Source organism: Antechinus flavipes, chromosome 5 (genome assembly GCF_016432865.1).
Source record: "Antechinus flavipes isolate AdamAnt ecotype Samford, QLD, Australia chromosome 5, AdamAnt_v2, whole genome shotgun sequence".
Lineage (NCBI taxonomy): Eukaryota > Metazoa > Chordata > Mammalia > Dasyuromorphia > Dasyuridae > Antechinus > Antechinus flavipes.
The window spans coordinates 124,196,766-124,223,233 of NC_067402.1; the positions used below are offsets into that span (position 1 = coordinate 124,196,766).

At 32.8% G+C, this 26,468-nt stretch overlaps 1 protein-coding gene across 2 annotated transcripts in view; it reads right to left on the reverse strand.

Moving 5' to 3' along the window:
- CPED1 (cadherin like and PC-esterase domain containing 1) overlaps positions 1-26,468 on the reverse strand; it is a 394,281-nt gene that overhangs the window by 251,807 nt on the left and 116,006 nt on the right. For both annotated transcript variants that reach the window (XR_007954317.1, XM_052001238.1), the window contains exons 6-7: positions 5,376-5,523; positions 1,099-1,267 (exon numbers count right to left, since the gene is read on the reverse strand). Coding sequence is in view for 1 of the 2 variants with exons in the window: in XM_052001238.1 (XP_051857198.1) it covers positions 1,099-1,267; positions 5,376-5,523 (317 nt within the window). In the remaining variant the exon portion in view is untranslated. The remainder of the gene's footprint in view (positions 1-1,098; positions 1,268-5,375; positions 5,524-26,468) is intronic.

Genomic DNA, 26,468 nt, shown 5'->3' on the forward strand with positions numbered 1-26,468 from the left:
ACTCTACTTTTTTTTTTCCCCTCATGTTCAGCAGCCTCACTTCTATATATAGAATCCATACTTCCCTTCTATCTACTAAGCAATATGTCTATTAAACTTCTTAAGGTAATTTGGCTTATTCTGAGTCAAAATAGTTACATTTCCAGCCTTTTCAAAATTATGGCATATATGGTAACAATTTAGAAAATCAAGTTGAGTCAATTGAACATTTATTAAGCATCTGATCAGTGGCAAAATACTCCAGTATCTCTGCCAAAAAAAACAACAACCCAAAAAGGGTCATGAAGGGTTGTTCTACTATGGAATAGCACCCATGAAAGCTAATATTCCACTCAAGAACATCATTGATAGAGTGTAGATGATTAAGTTATAAATATTTTATGGATGGAGAAGTAGCCATAATTATTGACATTTTCTTGATTACCTTTTAAATTATTAGTGTCAGAGATTTTCACATACCTTTGGCATCTAATACATCTTTAAACACAGATTCCACAATATTCTCAAAATTCTGTTTTATTAAGATCTTTTCTGTGTATTTACTTCTTTTTGTCTTCCGTATTTATCTTCTTCAACCTCACAGCACATCCTCAGGCAGCAGACATGGTACCAATTTTCAACTACATATGTTATTACACTGTCCTTGAAGGGTAAGACACTACCATGTTTTTAACTTTCTATGCATGTTTTAAAACTCATAATTTATAACAATATAGTTATTATGTTTCCTCTTGAGAAGGCTAAAAAAATTGATAAGGGAAAATAATTCTACTTTTACTTTGCTACATTGATGACTACTCTTCAAAGAGATATCAGCACTATGACCTAGAAGTTGTTTCTTTGAAAAGTCCAAAAGATGAAATTAAAATGATGAGGTTAGGGAAAAAATAAATATAATGCTAGCAGTTCCTCTAGGTCCTTTCTGAATATGCTCCCTTATTCTATTAAATGAAAATCTCTATTTGCAGCAATAAAAAGGCTGATTCTCTGTTCGATGGGAATCAATAATCGTAAAGGTCAGAGAAAGGTCATTCAAATAGTCTTACTTTTTGTTTAGTTCACTTTGCATAAAATAACAGCTTTAAATAGAAGTGTTACCTTAATAGTGAAACGTTTTTTCTTGGGTGGATTCCAAATGGTACCAGTTGAATGAATGAAGGCCCTCAGAGGTGTTAAAGATGTCACCAAGACATATGCTTTAATGATCACAGACAGGTCTTTGGCTTTAAAAAGTTGCTTATGTGTCACAGGGGCTGGTGTTTGATTCCTGAAAAACAAGAATAATAATTCAACTTTTGATTATATACAGGCTGATTAGCTATTTGAAAAATGACTTGAGCTCTTAACCCTTTTCTCTCTTTCAAGTCGAGTCTAGTTTTTAGCAATGTTGGTGCTTGTTAACACCATTACTAGAGAATGATAGATAGAGAAGACAAACTTTTCTCAGTTTTTCTTATATGATAAGGTGTATATATGAGCTAAAATAAGATTTGAGGAATATCTTTAGATTTCAATAATTCATACTATAACCAGAAGATTATAGAACTGTGTATACCATTGACCCAGCAATACAATCCTTGGTATAATAAAGAGATCAAAGAAAAAGAAAAAGGACCTATATGTACCAAAATATTTATAGAAGCTCTTTAAAAAATATTTAATTTAATTTTTCTCAATTACAAGTAAACTAAAATTTTAACATGTTGTTTAAAAAGAAATTAGTTCCAAAAGGTCAAGAATTTCAAGGGAAGTAATGGGAAAAAAAATCAAATGAAGATGGCCTAGTTGTACCTGATCTAAAATTATATTATAAAGCAGTAGTCACCAAAACCATTTGGTACTGCCGAAGAAATTTTTTGGAATAAGTTAGGTTCACAGGAAAAAATAATAAATAATTATAGCAATCTAGTGTTTGACAAACTCAAAGACCCCAGATTTTGGGATAAGAATTCACTATTTGACAAAAACTGCTGGTAAAATTGGACATTAGTATGGCAGAAACTAGGCATTGACCTATACTTAACACCGTATACCAAGATAAAATCAAAATGGGTTCATGATTTAGGCATAAAAAATGAGATTATAAATAAATCAGAAAAACATAGGATAGTTTACCTCTCAGACTTGTGAAGGAAGAAGGCATTTGTGATCAGAGAAGAACTAGAGATCATTATTGATCACAAAATAGAAAATTTTGATTATATCAAGTTAAAAAGCTTCTGTACAAACAAAACTAATGCAGACAAGATTAGAAGGGAAGCAATAAACTGGGAAGACATTTTTACAGTTAAAGGTTCTGATTAAGGCTTCATCTGCAAAATATATAGAGAATTGACTCTGATTTATAAGAAATCAAGCCATTTTCCAATTGATAAATGGTCAAAGGATATGAACAATTTTCAGATGATGAAATGGAAACTATTTCTACTCATATGAAAAGGTGCTCCAAATCATTATTGATCAGAGAAATGCATATTAAGATAACTCTGAGATACCACTACACATCTGTCAGATTGGCTAAAGATGACTGGAAAAGATAATGATGAATGTTAGAGGGGATGTGGGAAAACTGGGACCTTGATGCATTGTTGGTGGAATGGATCCAACCATTCTGGAGAGAAATTTGGAACTATGCTCAAAAAGTTGTCAAACTGCATACTCTTTAATCCAGCAGTGTTACTATTGAGCTTATATCCCAAAGATATATTAAAAAGGGAAAGGGACCTTATGTGCAAAAATGTTTGTGGCAGTCCTTGTTGTAGTGGCTAGAAACTGGAAATTGAATGGATGCCCATCAATTGGAGAATGGCTGAATAAATTATGGTATATGAATGTTATGGAATATTATTGTTCTGTAAGAAAGGACCAGCAGGATGAATACAGAGAGGCTTAGAGAGACTTACATGAACTGATGCTAAGTGAAATGAGCAGAATCAGGAGATCATTATACACTTCAACAACAATACTATATGAGGATCAATTCTGATAGAAGTGGCCCTCTTCAACAATGAGACAATCCATATCAATTCCATTTGATCAGTGATAAATAGAACCAGCTACACCCAGGGAAAGAACACTGGGAAATGAGTGTGGACTACAACATAGCATTTGAACTCTTTCTGTTGTTGTTTACTTGCATTTTTGTTTTTCTTTCCAGGTTATTTTTATCTTCTTTCTAAATCCGATTTTTGTTGTGCAACAAGATAACAGTATGAATATGTATACATATATTGTATTTAACACATACTTTAACATGTTTAACATGTATGGGACTGCCTGCCATCTAGGGGAGGGGGTGGAGGGAAGGAGGGGAAAAGTTGGAACAGAAGTGTTTGCAAAAGTCAATGTTGAAAAATTACTCATGCATATGTTTTGTCAATAAAAAGCTATAATAATAATAAAAAAATTTAAGTTCCAAATTATCTCCCTCCCTTCCTCCTGGTCACCTCCCTGAGAAGGGAAGTAATTTGAAATATAGGCTATATTCTTTTTGTTATGGCAAAGAATTAGAAATTGAGGAGATGTCCATTAATTGAGGAAAGGGTGAACAAATTATGGCATAGGATTATGATGGAATATTACTATAGTATATAAAATGAAAGCAGAACACTTTCAGAAAAACCAGGGAAGATTTACATGAACAAAGCAAAATGAAGTAAACAAAAAAAAAAGTATGCAGTAAAAATATCATAATGATGAGCAACTGTAATCAATACCCAAGATATTTCCAAAAGACTCAGGGTCTAGAAAGAGAGTTAAAGAACTCTGACTGCAGAATAAAGCATATTGTTTTTCATTTTCTTATTTTTTCTTGCTTTATTTTTGGGTAATATGCTTAACATGGAAATATGTTTTACATAACTTCACATGAAGAATTGTATCATATTGTTTGTCTTCTCAATGGATGAAAAAGGACCTAGAGGGAAAGAATGTGTTAATTCAAAATTTTTTTAAATGAATATTATAAATAAATAGATAAATGAAATTAAAAAAAACTTTTCAATTATCTACTCGAGCCATAAAACTAGAATTTGGGTTATATATCACATAACAGATCATATATGTTTCCAGGTTATTTGGTATGCCTTACAAGCAAATCATTCTTACTCTCTCTCTCTCTCTCTCTCTTTCTCTCTCTCTCTCTCTCTCTCTCTATATATATATATGCACATATATATGTATACATACACATATATATACATACACACATGCACACACATTACATATATATTTTATATATATATGGAGAGTAAGAATGATTTTTATATATATATATATAATATATATAATGTGTGTGCATGTGTGTATAGCATGTATATGTATGCATATTATATCATATATATTCTCATCCTTTCTCTTTGTCTCTCTCTCTTTCTCTCTCTCTCTCTCTCTCTCTGCCTCTTTCTCTCTCTCTCTCTCTCTCAAATCACCAAGAAATGTTCACACTACCTACTAGCTAAATCCATTAGCAGAAATATCCAATACCCAAAGCAATTAAGTTGGTTCAATGCATACAATATTAAGAAAATTTAATTTTTCTTGTCAAAAGAAAATAGCATACAAGTTTAATGGCACTTGAGAAAAAACAAATATACAGTCCTCACAAAATGTGTTCTCAAAAGACACTCAAATCTAATAAATTGTACTTTTTCTGTATTGGTACTCTTTACTAAAAAAGAAAAAAAAAGCAAATTGTCCATTGGGAGTAGATTGCCCTTATTTTAAAATGAACATTTTAAAGTCTAGAATATGGTATTATTATAGTTCTAAAAGCACATGGCTAGTTAGTGAATACAAATTCAGTACTTAATGATGATTAAAAAAAGAAGCCAACTCCAAAGAATAAGTGCATCTAAGCCTTGAACAAGCATTGATTTTTTTTTTAACTTTAGGAAGAACTACAGTTTCTGTCTTTCTTTGTAGTATTTAAAGGAATTACTTTCTATGACATGCTTTGAAAATCATAAAGCATGACACCTCTGTCAGTTGGCATCCTCATTATCACTTTGGTGTCTATCTTATATGTCACTGCTTGGCTTTAGACAAAAGTAACTGTATATGTCATTTGCCTATCTAATCAGAGGTGTGCTTTTTATATAGTTTTTGAATATAGTTTGAAAACTTTCATTCAACTTCCTTAAAGGAATTCTATTGAGCAAGAGCCTGTCGACCTCAAAGCTTACCCTATTTTAAGTGAGCTTCAAAGAAAAACCAGAAATGGTATCTTCTGTCAAGTACTCAACACCTGGAAAGTTTTAAGGAATGAAATATATTTATATCAAGCATATCACCTCTCCAACCCATTATGTGTTTTCCTCCTCATGTATTCTCTCTATTTAGGGGTTGGACCCAAAAATCTAGGATGATGAACTTACAGCTGGGAAGGCCAGTTCCAGAAGGACCTTAGAAGTACAGGACGTTTCCTATGGGTCTTCCCTGTCATTGAAGGATGGTTGGAAGTGCTCAGTTTTACCTGTGTGTACTCATTCAGGCATACAGAAGGAACAACTGGAAGCTTCAATTCTGAAAAGATTCAAAGAAGCAAAACACAATTATCCAATTGTTTCCCTTAGAAGCTGCCCCACACATAATTCCATTTCTGAGTAAAGAAAAGCTACATCAACCTGAATAGAATAACATTGAAATATATAATTGGATTTACAACTCCTCACACACTTAACCAACTAACAATAATTTGAAAGTAATAATGTACCAGGTCCTATGATGTATGTGCTGATAATACCAAGACAAAAGTAAAAGTCCTTGCCCCCAAGAAAGTTACATTCTAAGCAATAGTTTACTGGCAGTGGAACATATTTCAGGTAGATTTATATGTTGTTGTTCAGTTGTTTTCAGTTTTGCCTGACTTTCTATGATCCCATTAAGGCTTTTCTGGGCAAAGATATTATAGTGGTTTGACATTTCCTTCCAGGTAAGGAAATGGAAGTGAACAGGAATAAGTCACTTGCTTAGGGTGACACAGCTAGTAAGTGTGTGAGATCAGGCTTGAACTTAGGAAGATGGGTCTTACTACTCTAACCACTGTACCACTTAGCGGCCCATAAGAAAACATAGCAATACAGAATGAGGGTGGGGGGAACCTTGATTTTTCAATAGAGTAAAATAAGCCATTAAATATTTGTAATGATTGATTACTTATATTTGACTTCAAGCGTCACCCTGGTCAAGACACTTAACCTTTTTTGCCTCCAATTCCTCATCTGTAAAATAAGCTAGAGAAGGAAAAGGTGAACCACTCTGGTATCCTTTCCAAGAAAACCTCATGGACAGCATTGACATGCTATAGTCATAAAGAGTTATACATTAACAACCAAAGAACAACAATAATAACTGAAGCCTTAATTTCAGTGATACAAATCACTTTAACTCAATTTATCCCCGGGAAATTTAGGAAAGGGGACCTATAATAAAGAAATAGGTTAGCCACAAAGAGCTCTGAAGTTCATTTCTTGTTTGCATCATTGTATAGTTGAGAAAATATCAACCTGGGAATCTCTTAATTATGATTTCTAACTCCGGTTCTATAAGTTCCATGTAAATCAACAAACATAAATTAAAAGCTTACTAGGTACCAGTGACTATACTGAATACTAGGAATATAATGAAATGACAAATCAAAAAAGAAAAAATAGCTTCTTTCCTCAAGGAGCTTACATTTTGCTTAACCAAATAATTTCTTTTCTAGGGCTGTTAACAGGATTGGACAAAATGATCTCTAAAATTCTAATCAGCTCTAACATTCTCTGACTAAATAATCTAGTTTCTATACCAGCATTCTGAAATGCTCATTAGTCCTGGTAATGTTGAAACATGATGTTATTATTATCATTATTTTTAACCCAACACTTTATTGAATTCTCAAAACAGAGCAAAGCCTTTAAGTGATTTTTCCCTCTTGTGCAGTTCTCATTAATGGTGACATAGTCTAACTTAAAACACTTCAGACTCTTAAGTAATAGTCAGAAGAAGTCAAGCTGTTCACAGTATTCCCATATCTCATTATTTAGCACAGTGTGATCCAACTCACAAAGGGTAGTCTATTTTATAAGGTTCCTTTTTAATGAAGAATTGCTATATTCAAATGTGTGAAAATAAAAGAATCCTTCAAATTGTACTGTTTGGGGAAGATTATAGATAAGGAGGCATATTAAGTTAGCTTCCTGGCTCAGAAATCACAAGAGACAAAGAATCGAAATGCCTATGTATTCCTTTTATTCTTAAAGCAAAGTTAGAAATGGACTAATTGCTTGCTAATTAACTGGTGTGATTCAAAAAGAAAACTTCAGTAGGAAGGAACGAAAAATTTCAAGCAAGCATATAGTCATTTCAATGTTAAGCTTGTTCAATTTAGCTGATCAAAATGGTTCAAGACATTTTTCTTATTGAATGCATGAATGTATGATATCATAGTATAAGAACTTTCTCCACCAAATGGTAACCCATATACAACTCAATGGAAAAGTTTAAGGGAATTGTTCTAAGTTGCACAAGAAATTTCCAAAACAGAATTTTATTTTAATTCAGGTCTTCCTGACTTCTTTTCAGCAATCTTGTCAACTATATTAATGCACTTAATGAAAAATCAATTAACAAACATTTATTAACTATATACTGTATTAATAGACAAACTGTGCTAATAGAAGATAGATTTATAGATACAAAATAATGCTAATACATAGTGCAAAATAGTATTAATGCATATTAGACTTAGAGATACAAAATAATGCTGATAGTACAAAATAATGCTAATAGATAATAGAATTAAAGACACAAAAAGAAGCAAAAGATGATTTTTGCCCTCAAGGAGTTTACAATATAACTGAGGAGACAATATAAGAGAAATATATGTAAATCAAGTTATATACAGGATAGAGAGGAAATAATTAACAAAGAGAAGGCAGGAATTAAGAGTGGCTAGGCAAGGTTTCCAAAAAAAGACAAAATTTTCCTTGGGTCTTAAAGGAAGGTAGGTTGGTTGGTAGAGAGAGGGATGGAGGGAGAACATTCTAAGGATAGTGAGGGAAAATGCCCAGAACTGACAGATAGAGTGACTTGCTGTAAAATAGCTGGCCCAATGCCTCTGAATTTAAGAATATGTGGTGAGGAGAAAGGTCTAAGAAGACTGGGAAGATAGACGTAGATTAGAAGAAGGGTTTTGAATGCCAGAATACTTTGTATTTGCTCCTGGAAGGCAAAAGAAAAATCACTGGAGTTTATTGATTAGATAGGGGTGTGGATGTGGGGGAGTGAGTATGGGAGATAGGTGTGACTGACTCGATCAGACTTATGATTTAGAAAAAGAATTTTGATGGCTGAATGGAGGATGGTTTGGAATAGGGAGAGACTTGAGGCAGGCAGACTCATCAACAGGATATTGTAATAAAGTTGAGGTGATGAGAGCTTGAACTAAAGTAGTGTCAGTGTCAAAACGAGAAGGGGTGTATACATATACAAGAAACATTGCAAATGAGAAATAGCCATCCATTGACAACAGAGTGAGAGATAGTGACATGTTGATTATAAATTCCATTTTGGATATAATGAATTTAAGATCTCTTTACTGGATAGAATAAGCAGGACTTGGAGTCAGAATGCCTGTGTCTGAAGAAGTCATTTAGTCTCTCTGAGCCTCAGTTTCTTCTTTTATAAAATGGAGAGAATAATAGCTCCAACCTGACAGGATTGCTATTAGAATCAAAAGAGGTAATATATGTAAAATTCTTTGTAAAGTTAAAAGTTCTACTTAACTGTCAGCTATTATTATCATTCATTTTTATGATTAATTATTTGATACCAATTTGTTGTATACATACACCAGTAATGCTTAAATTGGTTCCAGAAATTTATGTCAGCTATATAGTTATTGCTTCCTAATTAAAGCTTACACTATTAAGATTATAAAATTCGCTGATGAATAGCAGGTAATAGCTACTAAAACTAACCAAGCAATGAGGTGTTCACTAGATTACAGCTTATCATCAAGACAGACTATAAATGGAGCATTGAATATGTAGAAGTCACATACATTGACCATGGAAAAATTTTCATAAATATTTATTTAACAGTGAATGGACTTAGATGAACTGTTTCACCAAATCAGTGTCTTGATGGATTTAAGGAAGAAAACTAAGAATATATATCCAAAGAATAATTTTACTTATTTTCTTCTCATCAAGTGATCAATCACAAGTATTTATTAAGCACCTGCTCTATGGCAGACACTATGAAAAGTTCAGTTAGATTGTGTGACTATTTTTAATGTTTCCATTATAAATAAATTGCTAACAACATGTTTAGGATATCAGAAAATGCTCCTAAAATAATGAGAGCTACCATAATCCATTATTATTTTTTTTAAATAAAGAAATTGGGGCAATTAGATGGTGTAGTAGATGGAGTGCTGGGCTTGAGAGACAGAAAGATGAATCTTTATGAGTTCAAATCTGGCTATGTGACCCTGGGCAAGTTACTTAATCCCATTTGCCTCAGTTTCCTTATCTATAAAATGATTTGGAGAAAGAAGGACTTGTCTTTGCTAAGAAAACCCCAAATGGGTCATAAAGAATTGAAGAAGACTAAAAACTATTGACCACCATAACACAATGCCAGGAATGCTACTTTAAAGGTCAGAAGTATTGATCCCACATCTGCAATCAACTAGTCATATAATCTTGGAAATATCATTTCGTCTCTCTGATTCAACGATTTTCTCATCCTTAAAGGGGATAAGGATATCTGCCTTCTTTTCGAAGTTTGTGATGAGGATCAAATGATATATGTAGGAAAGAACTTTGAATGCAATTAAAGTCTATGTAAGGTATTATATTATTTATTTTGATATAGCAATCCATAAAAGCAGCATAGTATATAAAATAGAATACTGGGTTTTAATTAAGAAGACCTGGATTCAAATTCTACCTTTGGCTGAAAGTAGTATTATTGTAAATTCTAAACTTATTTCACAGTATTGGCCTTTCCTTAACTAATGTGTTTTTTGAAGTAATGTTTGTCCTTCCTGTGAAAGGTAGAATCACAATCTAGAAAACATAGAAAATATGATTTCTTTTGAATGAATATTTAGGGAATATCATTATTCATTCCTACTAAATGCTAGCTATTCTAGTTATCTGTTCCATATCCTTCGTACACATCTAGTATTTGACAATCTGTTCCCAAAATAGTAAGTGTATGTCTTGAAAGATCTGAGTCTATAACTTAAAATAAAATCTAGATGAATGTCTTTAAAACACACTATCTTTTTTTATTTTATTTTTGGTGAAGCAATCAGGTTTAAGTGCTTTCCCAGGGTTACATTGCTAGTAAGCACTATTCTGTTTTTAAACTATTCTGGAGTTTTAACAAAGCAATTTAAACCCTGTTCACTTTAGCTAAACTTATTCTGTTCTACATTGGGGTCTATGCCAAAACTGAGATTCTATAAAATTCACAAAAGGAATGAGAAAATTATGAGGAGGGTTTATTTCAATGTTTCTTTTGCTAATTAAGAAATCTGCTTTTGGATGTCAGATATACTTAGCACAAAATGAAGCACAGCCAACAATTAATCTATGGGATCAAGTTAGATATATGTATCCTGACAATTTAAGACCCATTCTTAGACTTAAATCCTTCAATGTAATTCATTACTAGTTTTCCATTACTTCTTTCTAATGATATTATATGCTGTTTTACACTTTACAGAATTTTCTGTGCAGCAAAACCTTAAGGTATATAATACATCTCCTTCATCCCCATTCAATTGCTATGGAAACTGAGATTCCAAACGTCCAATTTCATAAGGTAAGGAACTGAAAAAGCTAAAATTTGAACTCAGAAATTCTGACATTAAGATTATTCTTTTTTTATTCTATCAAACTATTCTTTTTTTTAAATGAAATTTAATGTTAGTCAAAGAATTGATCTCTATAGGTATGTGGAGCAGAACAATTGAAAATATTATCTTCCAATTAAGCAAATAAAAATTATATTTAATGTTTAATATTTTTCCAATTCCATGTAAAAACAATTTTGACATTAATTTTTTAAAATTAAGTTCCAAATTTTCTTGCTCCTTCACTTCCATCTTCCTCATTGAGAAGGCAAGCAACTTTGATGTTATATATGTACATTCATGCAAAACATTTTCATGTTAAGTCATGTTCTGAAAGAAAACACAGGCAAAAAAAAAAAAAACAAACAAGAAAAATAAAGTTTTTTTTAAAGCATACTTCATTCAACATTCCAATTCCATCAGACTTTAGAGATGGATAGCATTTTTCATAAGTTCTTTGAAATTATCTTGTATCATGAGTTATTCACAATTGATCATCAAACAGTATTGTTACTATGCACAATCTCCTGATTCTGCTTATTTCACTTTGCATCATTTCATGTCTTTCCACTTTTTTCTATGAACTGCTTGCTTGTTTTTTTAATAGTACAATAGTATTCCATAACAATCATAAACCAAAATCCCTATTTGATGGGCATCCCCTCTGTTCCCAATTCTTTGCCACAACAAAAAGAAAGCCCCTGTAAATATTTTTGTACATATAAATCCTTTTCTTTTTTGTTTTTTTTTCCTATTTGGGACACAGACCAAGCAATGATCAATTGGTTCCTGTCCTTGGTTCTCAAGGAATAACAAAAATGACATCACTATTTTGGGGTCAGGAGACAATGTGTCTTGCTGTGACTAATCAGATCAATAAGAACTCAGAAGTCTTTATGCAGATCAGGCATGAATAATCCATAACAGATGAAGTGGAGATGTCTCTAAATGTATACAACTAATGTTTCTTCTGAGCTACAACAAATCCTGTTTTTCTTTGATGTGGGTGCACCATGCTGGACAGTTCTGTACCAATGTCTCCCATGTCTTACAATCAATTCCAAAGTTCTAAAAAGAGACATTAAGAGTGTTCTTGTATCACTTTTTCTAACCTCCTTGTGAGCACTTGACTTGTATGAGTTGTCTATAAAACAGTCTTTTAGGTATATGTACTTTTGGCATTCAAACAATGTGGCTACTTCATTGCAGTTGTGCTTTTTGCAGCAGAGTTTGAATGCTAGCAGTTTAGCTCAAGATAGGACCTAAGCATCTCGAACCTCATCCTGCCAGGTGATCTTCAGAATTTTCCTAAGACAATTCAATAGAAACAATTCAGTTTCCTGGAATGGCACTGATATATTGTCCAAGTTTCACAAGCTTCCAACAATGTGGTCAGCACAATGTAGACCTTCAGTTGGTAGGCAGCCCAATACCTCTTCTCTCCTATTCTTTCCTTTGGAGCTTTCTAAACATTGACCTAGATTTGGTAATATGTGTGTCAACTTCATGATCATGTACATCCCTGGAAAGTATACTGCAAAGGTAAGTCAATTTATGTACAGCATTCAAATTTCTTCATTTGCTGGAACAATAGTTTCATGTATGGATGACATTGTGCTGGCTGGTGGAGAATCTCTATTTTCTTGGTGTAACTTGTTAGGCCAAAATTATCAAAAGCAGCAGAGAATCCATTTATACTTTGTTGCTTCTCAGTCTCAGATACTACATTGAGTGAAATCAGAGACCAGTTCTCTATCACCATTTTATAAGTAGTTGGGTCAAAGATGGTTTATACTCCTTTGGGCATAGTTCCAAATCTGCTCTCCAGAATGGTTAAATCAATTCACAACTCCACTAAATGCATTGTATCTCAATTTTTCCACATTTTCTCAAACATGTATCCTTTTCTTTTTCTGTTATATTCTTCTTTCTTCCCCTCTCCCCGCTCCTCTTTATAATGATCAGATTTTATATCCCCTTGAATGTTAGCTATTAACAACAAATATTTTCTCACTGACTTGAGGAGAAAAGTTAATGGACAAATTTTGGGCTTTCTGCATTACAGTGAGAGATTCATTTATAGATCACCAAACATATGGGCGCATGGTTTGACCAGAAAGAATCATCAAAATAGCAACCCTATGGACAGGTGCTTTTGAGGGAGGTTGCTATTTACAGATTCAATCAAACCACACTGAGAGTATTCTATAAGCCCAGCACAAAATACCATCCCCCTCTTTTGTGGCAAGTGAAGCATCAAAGAAAAGTAATTCTAATTGAAACAATTTCCCCCATAGACTTCCTTGTGTTTTGACCATTACAACATAAAGCCCCTAAGCTCTGTTCATTTTCCTAGGTAATAAAAACTATGTCTAAAGTACTGCTACAATTTCCCTGGCCTGTGAGTTCATTATAATGAAAAAACAGCATAAAAGATTGTTTTATTACTTTATGCCAGCTTAATTTTTCTTTGATGTTTTTCTCCATGAATTTTTTAGCATTAAAAAATACCAAAATGCTTTACTATTTAAGTAAGACCAAAAATGATTCATTTGGCATAAATTAATAACTATCATTAATAACAATTTTGAAACACAACTTTTATGACAAATATCAATATGTGCATTCTACAAATATAATAATGGACTAGGTCCACAAGCTTTGGAAACAAGTTAATAGGTTTATTAATATTAAAAACTTTTCATTTAATAATTTTACAAGTAAGTCAGAAACTAGTATGGCCATCACTCACTTTATAATAACTATTAAGTGCTCTAATAGAAACTGTGAAATAATTTTCTGAAAAAATTTTGAGTATTCAGTATTCAATCGCTACTAAATATGGTTCAGAAATTTCACCTCATCATATAAAGTCAGACTAATATTAGCATGTTATATTAAGACAGAGCCAATTTACTTAAATTCCTTCTTCCATTTTTTATGGCCATAAATTCTATAAACCACAATATTTAATTTTTATCCTGTCATATTGCTGTCATGTTTCTGTTTTGTTCATGATTAAACACATGTTTGTTCATCTAAGTATATCTTTTTGACTTTTAGGCTTTTAAAATGTGACTTTGCCAGGAGTGAGGTAAAAATCAGGCATTGATAAGTGTGTGTCAAAACCAGAAGTATTGCCATGTGCAGAAATGTTTAGAAAAAAGTTTTCTTTTTGTGGTGGCAAAGAATTGGAAACTGAGTGGATGCCAAAAAATTGGGGAATGGCTGAATAAATTATAGTATATGCATATAATGGAATATGATTGTATTCCATAAGCATTCCATAAGAAATAATTAGCAAGCTGATTTCAGAAAAGCCTGGAAAGACTTACATGAACTGATGCTGAGTGAAGTGAGCAGAACCAGGAGAACATTAGATTTAGCTCTTCTCAGCAATACAGTGATTTAAGACAATTCCAATGACCCTGGGATAGAAAATGCCATCTGTGTCCAGAGAAAGACTGAATGTTAATTGAAACATAATATTTTCACTGGGTTTTTTTGTTTGTTTGTTTTTTCTCATGTTTTTTTCCCTTTCGTTCTGATTTTTCTTTTACACCATGACTAATGGGAAAATATGTTTAAAATGATTGTACATATATAACCTATATCAGATTGCTTGTTATCTTGGGAATAGGGAAGGAAAGAGAGGGAGGAAGAAAATTGGAAACTCAAAATCTTACAAAATGAATGTTGAAAACTATCTTTATGGGGAGAGCCATCTACTTCCAGAACGAGTAATATGGGGACTGAATGTGGATCACAACATAGAATTTTTACCTTTGTTGTTATTTCCTTGTTTTTTTTTCTTTCTCATTTTCCCCCCTTTTTGAATTGATTTTTCTTGTGCTGCATGATAAATGTGGAAATATGTTTAGAAGAACTGTACATATTTGACCTGTATTGGATTACTTCCTGTCTAAGAGAAGGGGGGAAATGGGGAGGGAGAGAGGGCTAAAAATTTGGAACCAAGGTTTTGCAAGGATGAATTTTGAAAACTTTCTTTGCCTATATTTTGAAATTATATATTAAACATTAGGTATGAAACTAGTGGTGGAATTAATTCAAATAAAATATGAACAAAACTAAACACTCATACATGTCACATATGAAAAATACAAATATTGGAATCTGGATACTAGTTAATAAAGTCTTTAGGAAAGATGGAGCAAGAAGATTGGTATCATATTAATTAGGTTTTCAGGTCCTTTTCTGACCAGAAGTATAAAAAATCATGATGAAGAAGGAAAATAAAGGCTAACAACAAGTTATATTCCAAGGGCCCACACCTTGAATAAAAAGCATGGATATAAAGGGAATGGTTCATAAGTGAAGTGGTAAAAAAACTCAGCTATCACTGAGTCATGTTTTAAGGAAAATGCCAATTCATGTCAATATTATGTAGCTAATATTAATAGTCAGCTATATCTGATCTAATCTGTTATGAAGAATAAAATAGATTTATTCATTAACTAAGTTTAGAAATATCACCTTCAAATTTATAGGACTACTAATGCCTACTTATATTTAAGTGAGTTAATGTAGAAGTAAAAATTATGAAAAATTTGTGGACAAGAAATTAGGAAAATCTCAATTCAGCTCCCATTTCAGGTACTCCTAGCTAAGTGAGCCTGGGCAAAGCACTTAATTACTGTCTGTCCATTTCCTTTCTATAAAATAACATCTATCTCAGAGGGTTGTTGTGAGGCTCAAATGGGACAATATATGTAAACACCTTGGCAAACTTTAAAGTGTTATATCTTTATGATTAAAGTTACCATTGCTTTCATAATCTTAACATTTTCTGGAATTGGCTTTTAAGCCACTACATTTATATCACAAACTTCTATAAAATATATTTTGTTTTGACTTAATATATCTTATACATGCAAATATCACACAGCTAACATGGTTCATGAAAGAAAGAAATGTTTCCCAAAGGCATTGCCTTTTCTGGCTTGACCACATTAGCATTTGGGTTCTTTCTATAACTTGACTGCAACATTCCCTGACTTGAACCTCCCATAGGATTCTTATACAGAATCATAGAAGTTCAGTGTTACCCTCTGTATATTTTATTTACTTCCAGGTACACCCAAAGGAAAATAAAAAAGAAAGAAACTAACCTCAAGAAAAAAATCCATTCAATAACAAGGGTGGTGCAAATGAAGTAAACTAAGCAAGAAGGTAGGGCTCAAGGGCAAGCCATTTTTAATTCCTTAATGAGGATTATTAAATATATTTTGGAAATAATAGACAATTGGTGACAATAAGACATACCATCCTGAAATGATTCCAATGATTTTAAAATAGCTCAAGACTTTTTGTTGGAGTCTATGAAAGGATTGCTACAACTAAAAAATTGTGAGTTCTAATATTGGACCCACAGAAACCAAGGTTAGTTCTGAACTATAGTCCAGGGGTGTTCAAACTATGGCCTGCGAGCCAGATGCAGCAGCTGAGGACATTTATCCCCCTCACCAAGGGCTATGAAGTTTCTTTATTTAAAGGCCCACAAAACAAAGTTTTTCTTTTTACTATAATCGGCCCTCCAACAGTCTGAGGGACAATGAACTGGCCCCCTATTTAAAAAGTTTGAGGACCCCTGAATGGACTGACTATCTAACACTGGTAGAAGACATAAGATAGTTATTTAAAAATTCTACTGTGTTTTCATTGTGTGTATACATACATATATCTATATGTATATATCTACATATTATGGAATAGGATTATAAAAAAGGACTAAAATTTGGGGAAAGACATTGATTTTTCTCAAAATAGAGCAAACTGAATATGGAACTAAACAGTATACATGCAACTTCTGAATGAAAAATGACATATCTATGGAAATTATCCACCAGCTATGGTGAGTGGTGGTTTTATACCCCTGTATTATACTCATATGCCTATTCAATGAAATTTCTACCTCTATGTAAAACTGACATTCACAGTAAATGTTTACTTGTCACTAAGCATTTTCATTGATCAATGGCCTTTGCCATCTAATATTTCTTTTGCTTTAAGAAGGTTCCTTTGAATCCATCAGCTTCAGAAGTTCATTGACTAATTGTATATTTTTACCGAGAGGTTTTCAAAACTTAACATAAGACTACAATTTGGGGTTTTGCTTTTCTCAGTCTCTGCTTTCCTAATAATATTGATTCCATGTAATTAAGGCCTGTTCAACTATAAAGAGTTTAAAGAATTGCTGATTTACTAGATATAAACAGTAACAGATCCTATTAAAAAATCTGTCCCATAGGAAAATTCCTTTTAATTAAAAACTTAGAGGTACACCTGGAACATTGTTTATATTGTTCTGGCATGAGACACATGTGAATTTACCAGTAAATCACATAACTAGAGGCTTTAAAATGTCACCTTGTGGGTAGTAGCTTTCCTTTTTATAGCATGCTGTGAATAAAATTTAAAGTTACCTCCCTTGCTTGACATGAAACTGGGCTTCTAAAATTAATTGGCTGTAGATTGACTCACATGGAGCTTGGATAAAGAGTCAAACAAAGATGTTACAAATATGGGATTACTGGAGGTAAATTAGGTTGTTTTGAGTTCATTTAGCCATGTGTTCTTTCTCTTTTTTTTGTACTTTTATTTTTAGTAACAAAATAAAACTTCAAGAAGATTCTCCAAATGAGATAAAGCTAAAAGATAAAAGATAAAGCTAAAAATGTTTTCATAATACAGACTGAAAAAAAGCAAAACCTCAAATTGTAGTCTTATGATAGTTTTGTTCTGTTTTATGTCACATTCATGTTAGTGTAGATTATCTGCCATCTCTGTAATGTATTTCTTCTTTATAAGTACAAAATGAAATAATTTTTCTTCAAGTCTCAGCTGAGCTTTCTCCTCTCTCAAAATTTCTCTCTCTCAAATTCTCCCAGATGATTTAGAGAATAGAGGTGAACATAGTCCTTAGTTATCACTGATGTTACCCTACTAACATCTATTTATGACTTTTCCCCTTTCAAGGTGTACACATTTTATTTTTTCTACCCTCCTGCCATCTTTATTTTTGTTAGCTATTCAGTTCCAGGACCTTCAATACTAATGTGATATGTAATGGATACCTCTAGTTAACTCCCTATTCTATCTTCAATCCCTTCCAGTACAATTCCTTTCTTCACCATTTAGTCAATCTCTTTTCCCAGAAGTAAACAGTGACATCATGGTCATGAAATCTAATGATTTTTTCCCAGTGTTCATACTCTTTGATTTCTGTGGTTTCTGAGACTTCTATAACACTTCTAACAGTACATCTATTCTCCCTTAGCTGAGAGACAGTATTCCCTTCTAAGCCTCTCTACTGCTCCTGCTGATTATTCTTTTGGTTCAACATACTATCCCCAAATTTTTAACATGACCATTACCCAAAAGATAGTTTGGGACAAACTTTTCTTTCCACATCCTCTCTCTTCACAATTTCATTTACTCCTAAAGCCTCAACTATAATTCCTATGAAGATGAAACCTAAATCTTTATTTCTAGTCCTTCTAGTCCTTAGTCCTCTTCTGAACTCTAGATCTACATATTCAACTGTCACAAGCAGTATTTTGGTATCACAGCTGATTATTACTCTTAGAATAGAAAAACTACAAGTATAAGAATTATTTTGTTTCTTATCTATTTAATTTCTTCATTTGGAATTATTTAGTTTCTTAGTTATTCACATCAGTATTAATACATATCTAAAATTGCATGAGAATATGTAACACCAATTAGAAAAAGGTATATGTCAGTGTGGAAATTCCACCAATTCAAGAGTTGACCATTAGGTGGTGCTAAGAGAAGATTAAAGTAACTTTTGAAAAAAACTTTGCATATGTTATTGATTTACTAAATCACAAGATTGGAAGGAGATTCAGCTATCACTATTCTCTTTCCTAAACCATCATTAAAGAAAAAAAAAAGTTCATGAAAGATCTGATTTATCTTCTCAATTAAATTTTTACTCTCTCATATCCCAAATTTACCATCACATATTATAGATTCTTCCTTCTCAACAGTTCTCAAATATCTCAAGTATCCTGTTATTTGCACTTCAAAAACCTTCATTACCTTAATTTCCCCCACAGAAATTCTGTTAAGGGAATTGTATCTTACAGATACAGATGATTTGAGAATCAATTCACCTGAAATAGGTTCAATTCCCATGATAGCTGAGTTCTCCAACTCCAAACATGACATACTGTTCTTTAAATTGCCAACATTATCAGAATCTCCTAACAATAGAACATGATGACTGATTTCCAGTGAAATTAGTGGTGAGCCAACAGATTATTTCTATGCTTTAATTAGCACTTAGATACCACTTACAATCCGACTAAAAGAATTCCTGATTACATAGCACTGGAGGCTTAAAAATGACATTATGCATTATCTTATTTGAGCCCCACAATAACTTTGTAAGGCAGGTATTTTCTTCATTTTGATATTTCCAGGAAGGAATTAAATTCAGAAAGGTTAAGAAATTTTGTTTCTTAGCATACAAAACTAGTGTTTGAGACAATATTTGAACACAGTTCTTGAAGACAAGTCTAACAACTTGACAACTTGATTCATCATGGATAATACATCTTACTGTATAAATTTTAAATATAAAATCACTGCACAAACAAGGAATTCAATTCAAACTATAAAAACAAAATTGTAGGAATAAACTCTTATACATAACTTATACAAACTCTTTTTTTCCTGAGGCAATTAGGATTAAGTGACTTGCACAGGGTCACACTACAAATTCTTAAAAATATATATTTGCATCTTAGCAGACAACTTTTCAAATAGAAGGCAGGCGCACCTACTGCTTATCAGGGTTGATGGCATAGTAAGGACTTTGGCCCTGGTAGAGAATAAATCTTTGCACTGGCAATTCATTATAAAAGGAGGTTGGTCCCTTTCCTTTATCTCCTCTTTAAAATGTATCTGATTACTTTTTTCCCCCTAAGGTATCCCTTGATTCTCAAAGTCTTATGAGAAAACATGGTGAGGAAATAATAGCCAAATGGCAGGATGAGCAAAAAAGTTTACACTGACTTTTGCCTAAGGTGGTTTACTACTTGGTCTCTCTCCTCTCCCTGCATTCACCTGTGAAGATATGAATAATGAATACATAGGACTTTGCAAAGCTAAATAATTCATGGCATCTGATTTCAATGAATTTCTAATCTTCTTGCCAGATTAATCTTCCTAATAAATAGATCTGATGCTATTACTCATCCTCCACAAAAATCACTCCCATTCTTCTAGTCACTCAGGTATATAACCTTGTCATCATCCTTGATTCTTCCCTCTCACTTACCTTCCATATCTAATTAGTTGCCAATTTTAATGATTCTATCTTCACAATATCTCATGTCTTTTCCCTTCTCTCTACTCACACAATCTGTACCCTAGCTGAAAACCTCTCACCTAGACCTTCATCTAGTCTCTTATCTCCCAATCTACAAAATTGCCAAATTAATATTGTTAATACAAAAATGTGACCATATCACTTCCCTCCTCAAAAACCTTAAATAACTCTATTATTTCTAAGATATAAATACAAACATAGAATTGAAATTTCTCCACAATATGGTTTCTATCTCTCTTCCCAAAATTATTTCATTTTTTTTTCCTTTTATGTACTCTCTGTACTAGTCAAACAAGTTTACTTGCTGTTCTCCATGTAAAATGTTCCACCTCTCATGTTTGTATCTTTGAGCAGATGGTCACCCACGTCTGGAATGTTCTCCCTCCTCTCCTCCACCCTCCAGTATTCCTAGCTTCCCTCTAAAGTCACTTCAGGTATCTCCTCCTATAAAAGGCTTTTCTTAATCCCTCAAATTATAAGTAGTTACTGATTTTTGAGATTATTTTGTATGAAAATTGAGGAATAGCTAAATAGCCTGTCAATTGGGGAATAGCTAAACAAGTTGGAGTGTGTGGTTGTGATAGAATATTACTGTGCTATAAGAAATGACGAGCAGTTTGATTTTAGGAAAACATGGATAGACTTGTATGAAATAATGAAGGGTGAAATGAACAGAACCAAGAGAACATTGTATACACTAACAGGAATACTGTTCAAAGAACAATTGTGAATGACCAAGCTATTTTAAATATTATAAATATTTAAATCAATTACAAAGGGCCTGGATATCTATCTTCTTGAGGGGAAAAAAACCTGAGAAGTAGAAGTATGTGTAAAATGTATACACACACACACACACACACACACACACACACACACACATATATATTTGTGTGTGTACATACTCCTATGTGTATATGTTTAGATAGATATGTGTGTGTGTGTGTGAGTGTGTGTGTGTGTGTGTATGTCAAATAGTCTTATGTAGAACACAGTAGGAAGGGAAGAAGACAGTTTGCAACTTAAAATGTAAGCAAAAATATTAATTTAATTTAAAAAATGAAATTATTTTATAGACTTGCATGTGCTTTGTATTTGCTTATCATTCTGGATGGCATATCCCCCTAGAAGAAAATAACATCTGGAAGGCAGAAATTTGGGGGGAGAATGGGGGGGTTTGTCTTTATAATTCCAATGTTTCACACAGTGCCTTGTACCCAGCAAATACTTTAAAAACTATTTCCTGAATTATTGTTGAAGTACTCTCATGAATGAAACTTTGGACTCATCAAAGCATAAGAATGACTTGGAAGTCTCATTTTGGGACTTGATATCTATGTGGTCTTCAGTATATAGGATTTCATATTGAAGATTACTGAAATATTCTATAATTTTGGGTTAATAAGTTACATTAATCAACTTCTAACGGTTTAATTGAAAAGTTCAGAAGAACATTGACAATGCCAATTATTAATGGAATATCATGTTAGTTTCAGATACCCTATTTTAAGAAGGACTTTGAGATAAAATCAAAAGCATCCATGGGAGCATGACTAGGATCATATTTTTATGATCCTTGAGATCATGTCCCATTAGGATCAATTGAAGGAAGAAGGGATATTTAACTTGAAGAAAAATTTTTGAGCATTGAGGAGCATGCAAACTGTCTTCAAGTTTTGAAAGTGCTATTATGAAAGAAAGATTAAATGTGTTCCATTTAGCCATAGGATATCCTATGCAAAGATGCAAATTTTAATATTAGCGGGGAAAATAAAAACAAAAACTTCTTAAAAATTAGAAACCTACAAAGGTAGAGTGCATTGCTTGGAGAAGTAGTGGGATCCTCCAATAGAGACAGGTCTTCAAAGTCCTATAGCCACTTATAAATTCATTTGCAGAGGGTACTTTGATTCAGGTATAGGGTAGCCTAGATGACTTCTATGGTCCCTCTTACAACTCTGAGATTCTGCAGTTCTTTTAATTCTTCAATACATAATTTAAATACTATATAAAGTTGTTTGTGTCATCATTAATGTGTAAAATGTGTAATATAATTACTTCACAGACCACAGTTTTATAATCAGTTATATAATGCAAATCATGTAAGTGTTGTTCACAAGAGTGAATCAATAGTTCTCCACAATTTTGTTCTTTGTTGGATCCATAATTTTATCAATGTGTTCATTTCTTTCGTCTCTCAATGCATGTCATACTTTCTCCTTGTCTTTTCACCTAGTGTTATTCTTGTTTATGTTTTCCTAGTAAAATTCTCAATAGAGAAACTACCTTATGCTCTAGAAGCCTTTCTTATATTTACTTGGTATGTTTTTTTTGGTGGGGAGGGGTTATCAATATACCAATTGACTTTTTAATGGCTCTTATTCATCTTTACCTGAATAGTACTGATTATTTCTTATTCTTGATAATGCATTTTATGCCATCTCTTTCCCCCAAATCTTAATTTGATTATATCCTTAAGACTGATTCTCCCCTACCAACCAACTTTTCATTATCCTTTGAGTTCCTTGTATGTTTCATTCTTCCAAAACAGTGGTTTTTCATGATGCAGTTGTGTATGGAACTATACTGTTATTTAAAAGATGTGCTTTTCCATGAAACAGAGCTTCTATATAATAGAACTAAGTTTGGCTTCATCATCATATGCATATTTTCCTCTTTTTAAATAGATAATTTATCTTTGAATGATAACATAATCCAAATAACAGGTATGACTAGCACCTATAACTTAGAAGACAATATTCCCCTTAATGGGATCTCTGAAACCTTCATGAGAGCAATAGTGTTCAATAAGGAAAAGAAAGAAGTTTGCTTTTTCTTTCAGCAAACATGGTCTTTGATATGTTTTACATGGGATACTATTGCTACTGAAAACCATATTAAGGTCTCAGGGAAAATGTTAGTTTGGGTAAAGGAATATTTGGTAAGGAAAATGAGAAGGTAAATATAGTTATTCTATTAAAGAGGAAGCAGAGAATATTGAAAAGAGAGATTGCTGGAGTTGGAATTAGGTCAACCTGGAGTTGCATCCCAACTCTGATACTGACTACCCTGGGAAATTACCTAACCTTTCTGTGCTTTAGTTTAGTCTTCTATAAGATGTAAGTTTTTATAATTATTATTCTGCTAGACTCTGTATTGATAAAAGACTATATCTGTCAAAAACTGGGAGGATTCTGTCTGCTAGGTGATTTAGCCCAGGCCTACATGATATCAATTCAGTTGTTAAAAAACAACTAATCAAATTCCTATCTTGTTATGTAACCTAAGAAATATTACTACACTCTTAGAATGTTTTCACTTTTTAGTTGTGCTGGAATCATGCAGACTTTTACCTATGGCTGTCACAGTCTAAAATAAATATAGCACTGTTAAAGACAGACTCGAGAGAAAAAAATGAATCACTCCTTTTCCTCTCTTCCTCTGCACTCTATGGGGAAAAAAGTATTTGTTAGCTGGGGTGACTACTGTTTTCCCTCAAACATGATAATTCAGTGAAGCACTTCAACATTTGACAGCAAAAGATGTAGTAAGCTACAAAATAACAATATTTGATATTTCCCCAAAGTAATCCAAATTCAGGGTCCTTTAAACTTAGACTACAGTAGACACACTATGAATGGCAGGATTATTCAGCTTTCCCAGACAGTCAGCCTCTAGCATAATATGACTTCAGAGACTGTCCATGAGGTACCAAATGATTGCTGTCATATGGACACAATGTTCCCTGCAAATTGACATAATGCCAGACACGTATAGTGGGAAGCAGTGAGCAACTCAAGAAGTGAGAACAACTGCAGGTGCTAGTAGGCTTGTTCTAAGCTCCCCCATATCCCCACTCCCACACAGCAGCCAATCTCCCAAGACACACATTCTTCTGCATAGACCCACACTACTAGTCTGTAAAAACCTTGTCTACACTTCCTGTTGCCGTTATTTGTTCCTTTCATTCTTTATTTCAAAATCACAAAGGGGAGGAAGAATACTTACCTTCATCCTCTCCCTTGCCCATAACCTATGCAATATGTAGCAGAAGCAATTCAGTCTAGTTCAATAAACATTTATTAAGCACCTACTAGTGTCAGCACTGAGATACAAATAAAAAAAAGACAGTCCCTCTCCTCAAGGAGCTTATTTCCTTTTGTTAAAACAAATTTTAAAAAATAAGAATAAGACAGATTTGTAAATAAAAATTCTAAAAAAATGGAATAAAGCAGAACTGTGTCATTGGTTTTTTAATTAAAGCTTTTTAGTTTCAAAATATATGCATGGATAATTTTTCAACACTGACGCTTGTAAAACCTTGTTTTTTTTTTTTTTTTTTTACCCCCTCCCTTAGATGACAAGTAATCAAATATATGTTAAACATAACATGATAAAAATCTATGTTAAATCCAATATATGCATATATATTTATATAATTATCTTGATGTGAAAGAAAAATCAAATCAATAAGGAAAAAATAAGGAAAAATAAAATGCAAGCAAACAACAAAAAGATTGAAAATGCTATGTTGTGATCTATACTCAGTTCCCACAGGCCTCTCTCTGGGTATAGATAGCTCTCTTCATCATAAGATCATTGAAAGTGGTCTGAATCATCTCATTGTTGAAAAGAGCCACATCCATCAAAATTTATCATTGTATAATCTTCTTGTTGCCTGGTACAATGATCTCCTTGTTCTCATTTCACTTAGCATCAGTTCATATAAGTCTCTCTGGGCCTCTCTGAAATCACTCTGCTGATTGTTTCTTATAGAACAATAATATTACATAGCATTCATAAAACATATATATTAATGTTTTGCTCGTGTCTTTTACTAGAGACTATCACCAATCACTTGATTTAGAAATAGTCAATTGGTTTGTAGTTGATGGAAATGGAGCTATTCTTATTAAGGTCATTAGGTGACACGGTGGATAGAGAGAGCTAGATCTAGAGTAAGGAGTTCAAATTCAGCCTCAGACACTAATATTTACAAACTCTGGGCAAATCAATTAACTTCTGTTGGCTGCATAATCCTCATCTACAGATGAGAATTTAAAATGGGAAATGATGATAGTACCTACTTCTTAGAATTGTTAAAAATAAAAGGAGATAATAATTCCAAAATGCTTTGTAAACCTTAAATTGTTATGTACATGCTATATCATTTTTAATTATTATCCAATGACTTGGGAATTAAGTTTATAGTCATGGTCAGTCAACCACATAATGGTTTAACTGTGCAATATAATTTAAAGAGGGCCACAAAACCAAGTATTTTCCATTATGAATGGTCATGGCACAAATGTGCCTGTCTAATGGTACTGCATTCCTCTTTATCTTTTTTATATTCCAAACAAACAGGGCTACTCTTTAGTTCCCTTCCTTGCTTTACTCCACATTCCCAAGAAAAAGTGATTTTCCTTCCTCAAGTTCATTATAGGCATAAAGTTCTGAGCATTATTATTAGCAAAGATAGAAATTATCAATTCAATATATAAATCCTCAGCAGCCAAAAGCCAAGTATGGGATCAAGCAGGGTCATTTATTGTCAAAAAGAGGAAGAAAATATAAATAAGAGATTCAACTAATTCAGTTCCAAACCTATTATACTCACTAGTTCAGCTTTGCAGGAGCTCAGCTGTTGCTTGCAAGAATGGGAAACTTAACCTACTACCAAATCTTTCCTTTTGTTGTTATTTGGTCTTTTTTTTTCAGTTAGTTCTGACTTTTTGTAACCCCATTTGGTGTTTTGTTGACAAAGATACTGGAGTGGTTTGCCATTTCCTATCTAGTTTATTTTACAGATGAGGAAACTGAGGCAAATAGGGTTAAGTAACTTGCCCAGGTTCACACAGATGATGAGTGTTTGAGACTAGGACTTGAGGGCAGAAGCAATGTCATTTTTTAAAAAAAATGTATCTTTAATGTCTAGCACAGTTCTGAGCATGGTAGAAACTTAATAAATATTGACTGAATTGAATTGATAGTACCTAAAATTGTCACCATTAGAATTATTCTTTTTGATGATGATATTGTGTATCCATAGGGCCCCTGTTAAAATGTACATTTATTTCCAGGGAGTCCAGTATTAATAATTAACATCAATCATTTTCTTAGATTGGCTATTAAATGGAAATCAGATAAAAAGATAGAAAGAGAATTGGCTTTGGTCAGAGGATTTGTATTCTCTTCTCCTATGGGCTCTATTTTCCTTTGGGATCCAGATATTGTCTC